At 39.5% G+C, this 6,780-nt stretch overlaps 1 protein-coding gene across 1 annotated transcript; it reads right to left on the reverse strand.

Moving 5' to 3' along the window:
• Positions 1-4,077: 4,077 nt before the first annotated feature.
• Positions 4,078-5,551, reverse strand: LOC124924681. Its single transcript, XM_047464680.1, has 2 exons — positions 5,066-5,551; positions 4,078-4,749 (listed from the first exon to the last, which is right to left on the reverse strand). The coding sequence occupies exons 1-2, from the start codon at positions 5,549-5,551 to the stop codon at positions 4,078-4,080; spliced, it is 1,158 nt and encodes a 385-aa protein (XP_047320636.1).
• Positions 5,552-6,780: the final 1,229 nt, after the last annotated feature.

Below are 6,780 nucleotides of genomic sequence, written 5' to 3' on the forward strand. Positions count from 1 at the left end.
GGGGGAAAAGAGGTTACTGAAATACAAAAATTAGTAAAGGTAAAATTGTCAAAAATTAAAAAAAAGGTTATATTTGAAAAATGAGTTTATTTATTCAAATTTCCCCATATTTTTATTTGAGGGTACAAGTGTCTTTTGTTAGGAGCAAAAAGGTTATTGTTGCAAAACTTACTCCCCTATGTTATTTTTAAAAATAAATCTAATATCAGGGTTATTTTGTCAAATTTTCCAATATATTGGTTTTTGCCAGAACAAAAAGTTAGTTTTGTAAACTTTATTTTGTCGCTGATATTTTTGAAAACAATGCTTTTATATAAATGGTTTGACATCACTCATTGGTTGGAAAAACGGGAAAGTAAGAGGAAAGAGAGAAGAGAGATAAATTATTTGATTTTTTCAGCCAATCATATTTAACCACGTCATTCCATCTCTTATTCTCTTACCCAAAGAGAAATTTGATCAAATAACCTCAAAGATGAGGTTATTTGATCTGATGGTAAGTTGATAATTTTATTGCGCTCGTGGTGATTTTATATTTTTTGGACGATTTTGCCCTTGTCGCGAAACGCTAAGTCACTTAGCGTTTCGCGAAGTGACGATATGTGAAATGTCCAGATTACCCTTACTATTTAATATAACTTACGTACTTTTTTTTCATTTCTTTTATTCTCCTTCTCTCTCTTCCCGCTCTTCTCCTCCTTCTCTTTAAACTCCGGCGGCGGCGGCGATCTCGGCGGCAACGGTTCGTTCGAATCACTATGAGCTCCACGACGAGCAGGAGCACTGTTCCAATAGGTACGTGTATTTTAAGCATGTTTTATTGATGTTCGGTTTCTTCGATTGATTAGGGTTATCTTCCCGTTTCGCTAAGTGCCTAGCGATTCGCGAAGGCCTTCCCGTTTCGCTAAGTGCCTAACGATTCGCGAAGGCTTTCCCGTTTCGCGAAGGCCTTTTCGTTTCGCTAAGTGCCTAGCGATTCGCGAAGTATTAATTATCCGTCTCTAAATCAAATCATGTTTTTTTATAGCAGCTGAAGTTTTCGTTTTCTATAATGGAGAGTGGAAACTTGATGCTGATGGAATACTGTATTTTGATGCATCTTCAATCAAAATATTTGATCTACCCCAAAGTACTCGTTATGCTGAATTACTTGATATACTCTACGATAGACTTAATGTGCAGATATCAACATACGATTTAGTGCTCCAAGTGAAGTATGATATTCCGAATATCAGAAATCCAAAACCTGTTTTTATTGATAATGATGGGGATTTGAACACATATTTATCACGCTTGATTTTGGGTCGAACAGTGTCACCATTGTGTGTATCTGTAGTGGAGAAGTCAGCATTTACTAAAGAAAAGATACCACTACTTACATACCCAACTCAAGAAAGTATACTACCACCACAACTTACTCAAAAATTTGTACCACCTGTTGTACCCTCGGAATTCTTTGTTGAAAGTCAAAATGAAGTCGGAGAAAGCTCTTTGCCTCACATCCCACTTACTCAGGACTTACATGTTAATAGTGGTGAAAAAGCATCAATACCTATACAACCAAGTGCAAGAAGATCATCATTGGGTACACCAACTAGTGCAAGAAAGGCATCAATGGGTACACCAACTAGTGCAAGAAGATCATCAATGGGTACACCATCTAGTGCAAGACGATCTTCAATGGATACACCATCGACAGACTCGATAGACACATCACCGCCAGACCCCACATTTGCGATGACATTAACTAGTGAAACCGTATTGGAAGTCGGTTCGTTGTTTGAAAATAAAAAAGAACTTCAACTTGCTCTATATAAATATGCGATGACCAATCATTTTGAATTCAAAGTGGAGAAGTCAAGAAAAAATCTTTGGGAACTCAAATGTTTGGATGAGACATGCAAATGGAGCTTGCGGGCTGTGAAAGATAAGTTTTCTGAGATGTTTGAGATCCGGAAATTTGAGCAACAACACTCATGCTCAGTTTTGTCGAGGCCCAAGAAAAAAATGCAAACACCAGCATGGGTTATTGGGCAGTGCGTGAAGAGCAAGTATATGGACCATCATCATAACCACTTGCCTAAGAAAATAATTGAAGACATGCAGACAACTTATGTGATATTTTTGACTTATAATAAGGCATGGAGGGCAAGGGAAAATGCTTTAATAGTTGTGCGAGGAACGGTAGAGGATTCCTATGGAATACTGCCATCATACCTTTACATGTTAGAGAAGTGTAATCTTGGTACCATAACCGACATACAGACAGACGAACTCGGCCACTTCAAGTATATGTTCATGTCCCTAGGCCTCTCAATTAGGGGTTTCAAATCCTTTTGTTGTCCTGTATTATGTGTTGATGCTAGTTTTCTTAAGAACAAGGTGGGTGGTCAATTATTGGTGGCTATTGCATTGGATGTGAATGAGCAACTATATCCTGTCGCATTCAGCGTTGTTGATTCAGAGAATAATAACTCCTGGACTTATTTCATGCAAAAACTGAGAGACGCAATCGGATTAGTTGATGATCTCGTCTTCGTATCCGATAGACACCCAAGCATCGCTAATGCCTTGTGTGTTGTTTTCCCAGAAGCAGACCACGGTGCGTGCACATATCACATAAAAATGAATATTGTGGCCAAATTCAAAAGTGATAAGTGTCATGCGGAGTTTGATTCGGCTTCAAGGGCGTACACTATCCACGAATTTAATCAGTGGTTTGACTAGATCAAGGTTAAAGATCACAGGATTGTTGTCTATTTGGAAGAAATTGGGTTCCAAAGATGGAGTAGAACATTTTTTCCCGGTAAGCGATACAATCAACTGACAAGCAATTATGATGAGAGTTTCAATAGTCAGAGCAGGGAAGCCAGAAAGTATCCCATTTCAGAAATGGCTGAGTATTTAAGATTCACAATACAACATTGGTTTAACGATAGAAGAGAAAGAGCGTCTAATCACGAAGAAGTTTTATCTCCAAATTATGAGAAGGTGTTACGTGAGGGATTCGAGAAGGCCAGATTCTATACAGTCCAATCGCTTAACCGATTCGAGTTTTATGTGCATGACAATCAGTCTCATTTCAAAGTCAATTTGAAAGACATGAACTGCACTTGTAGAGTATTTGAAGTTTCGGGTCTTCCTTGTACGCATGCAATGGCTGCTGCCCGTAGTCGGAATTTGGTTTCTTATGACTTCTGTTCAAGGTATTAATATTTAGCTCACGTGTTCATTCTGTTTAACCAATTAATAATTCGTTATATTTTCCCTACACACAGGTATTACACAACTGAGTGTTGGATAAATTCATATGCCGAGACATGTTATCCTCCTGGTGATGAAGAAAATTGGGATGTTCCCGAACATATCAAGCAACGTTCGTGTCTTAAACCAAATGTGAAGGTTAAGAAAGGCAGGCCACAAACAAAGCGTAGGTCATCCCAGGGTGAGGTCCGTAAGGTCCCGAGACGATGTAGCTCATGTGCTGGGCTAGGACATAATAGGGCAACATGCAAAGCAGTGATGCCTGCACCATCTACTGCAAGAGCTTCATCATCTAAGCAGCATGACTCATCATCTCAACAATATGAACCTTTAGCTTGATAGATACTATGTTGTAATATATGTTGTTAATTGAACTATGGTACTGGTAAGATACTATGCGTAAGATACTATGTTGTTAATTCATGTTTAAAGTTTATATTGTATGTTCTAGTAGTAGTATATGAGTAGGGAAACGATGAGTACTTAGCGAAACGCGAGGTACTTAGCGAATCGCTAGGTACTTAGCGAAACGACAAGTACTAACTTAGCGAAACGAAGAGTACTAACTTAGCGAAACGAAGAGTACTAACTTAGCAAAACGAATAGTCAATTCGAGGTTATCTTTTTTGTACTTTGAAGGGTCAATTCAAGGGTTACACTTGTTTTTTACGTTGAAGGTTTTCTGCAATTCAAGTTCAAAATTCAATACATCAAAATAATTTATCATCCAACTTCCAAAATATTCATCAAGGTTTACAATACATCAAAATAAGTTATCCAATTTACACAATTTACTTCAAAATAATGTTTACACTAAGGTTCGATAATCTGATGGAATAACCTGACCGCCATCTTCTGCCTAAAAAACTCCATGTTTTCTGAGGTCACATTGTGCACGGATTGATTAGCGGTCAAGTGTTCCATATACATTAGCGTGAAGACCCCACAGTTCCCGCTCTCTGTTGCCCGTGGGACTTCTCCAACCTTAGCTGCAGCGGTTTTCACTTTGGGGTGTGGTAACCGTTTGTAAGTCATTGGTTGGATGGGGCCTTCAAAGTTGAATTTAGGATACCTTACCCTCTCACCATGAGTGATTGTCTTTGAGAATATATGTAGAATCATGTCGCAGAAGGGTTTCAAATAAGGATCCAGATTCTTATAAAGATAGGCATCACAATCGTACACGTCAATGCGGTACTTTTGAAGACGTGCTACACACAAAATCCAGTGTTTCTGGTTAATGTTCACAGGCATGTAGACATCGTCAATTGTTGACCATTCTGGCATATATCTATGTGGTGCGGCCATGTAATAGTCTTTGAATTCGGCGACTGGATAGTTAACAGAATCCTTAATAAAAGTCTTGTGCTCTCGCCTGATTCTGTCCGACAATAAGCAATCCCCAATTGCCACATGTGAATTTTTATATGTCTTGGGATAGTAGGAAATACTTTTCCGCAAAAGATGACAGAATGCATCGATTTCCTGCACAATGGGAGTATACAACATACATTCAGTATATATCAAACAACATTGACTAAGTACTTAGAGAAACGAGAGGTACTTAGCGATTCGATAAGTACTTAGCGAAACGAGTGGTACTTAGCGAAACGAGAGGTACTTAGCGGTTCGATAAGTACTTGGCGAAACGAGAGGTACTTAGCGAATCGATAAGTACTTGGCGAAACGATGAGTATTAATGAATAATGAATTGATTTGCACGACTTACAGTGTCTTCAAGTCATGTCAACCTTGTTATAACTCTAACAAACATATCCTTCTTTGCTTGGCAAGTATGTACATCCTTTGTCAAATTATCGGTTTCTGGATCAACCAACCACACTTTTACTTTATCCAGCAGCTCATCTTCAAATTTTTGAAGGTGATTCACTTTCATTGGATCCTTTGTCTTGGGCATTTTTGACAAGGAAGGGTTGGTGTACGAGTCATCTTTTTTCGGCTTCCTCACTCTCCTCCCATAATTTCCTTTAGGAGGAGTATTGTATAAATGGAAATCATCATTGTCATCTCCTCCCATAATTTCCTCATTTGTCTGTGCCTTCACATCCACACCCACACTCTTCTCATCCTTCACCTTCACTTTCAAATCCTTCACCTTCACTTTCAGATCAACCTCCACATCATCCACCTTAGCCACACCATCCAGCTTCTCACCGTCCTCCACTTCAGCCTCATAATCCATCTTATCACCGTCCTCCACCTTCGCATCGTTCTCTTTTCGTTCATCCTCCACCTTCTCACCGTCATCCACCTTAGCCTCATCCATCTTCTCATCATCATCCACCTTCTGTTCGTCCTCCACCTTCTGTTCGTCCTCCACCTTCTCATCGTCCTCTTTTTGTTCATCCTCCACCTTCTCATCGTCCTCCTTTACATCATCTTTCTTCCCATCATTCACCTTCTCATCATCCCCCACAGTCTCCTACATCGCTATCATCTCCTACAAAATAGACAAAATTCTGGTCAGTACTTAGCTAGTGGTACTAACTTAGCGAAACGACAAGTACTTGGCGAAACGCAGAGTACTAACTTAGCGAAACGACAAGTACTTGGCGAAACGATGAGTACTAACTTAGCGAAACGACAAGTACTTGGCGAAACGACAAATACTAACTTAGCGAAACGACAAGTACTTGGCGAAACGACAAGTACTAACTTAGCGAAACGACAAGTACTTGGCGAAACGACAAGTACTTGGCGAAACGACAAGTACTTGGCGAAACGACAAGTACTAACTTAGCGAAACGACAAGTACGCAGAATACCTCTTTCTTCTCCTCCTTCTGTTCAACCTTGCACTTCTCAACTTCGATATCCTTCTTAGAATCCTTAACCTGCAAAATAGATACTGGTCAGATCAGATATGTACTTAGCGAAATGAAATGTAAAGTGCAAAATTCAATATCTCCATACCTCAGTAGTCTTCTCCTCTTCGACCTTCACAGCCTTCTTAGAATCCTTCTTCTTACTCTTCTTCTTCTTTATATTCTCCTCCATATCATCTAATCTGGTTAATAATATGGACATCCTTTTGTTGGATTTATCTAACAACTGTTTGGACATATTAAAAATCATCTTCTTGAACGACTCAAGGTGAGTTTCTTGGATTGTGATTTTCAGCTCTTTGATGAGCTCTGTTTTCAGTTTTTTCAGCTCCTCTTTCATCTCTATTTTCAGCTCCTCCTTCATCTCATTAAATTCACATCCAACAGAAGGTGTTGGAGCCCGAGGAGAAGGTGTCTGAGCCCGAGGAGGAGGTGTCTCAGCCCGAGGACTTGAGGTCGCGGAGGGGGGAGTAAGAATGCGGGCCGGAATCGATTCTTAAGCAAGCTTCTTCTTCAAGTTGACTGCTTCTTTAAGAGTAGCATCAGCTTTTCTCTTCCTGGTGGCAGGTTTGGGGGGATTGGGAGTAACTTCTTCAAGTTCACTTTCTTCATCTTCATCAAAATCATCTTTTATTACCTTCCCATCAGTAAATCCCTCAAAAAAATCATCA

Source organism: Impatiens glandulifera, chromosome 2 (genome assembly GCF_907164915.1).
Source record: "Impatiens glandulifera chromosome 2, dImpGla2.1, whole genome shotgun sequence".
Lineage (NCBI taxonomy): Eukaryota > Viridiplantae > Streptophyta > Magnoliopsida > Ericales > Balsaminaceae > Impatiens > Impatiens glandulifera.

Coding starts and splice junctions, on each gene's coding strand:
- LOC124924681 (XM_047464680.1), bottom strand. CDS start 5,551: ATGGATGAGGCTAAGGTGGATGACGGTGAGAAGGTGGAGGATGAACGA. Junction 4,750..5,065: donor CCGATAATTTGACAAAGGAT/GTACATACTTGC, acceptor CCCATTGTGCAG/GAAATCGATGCATTCTGTCA.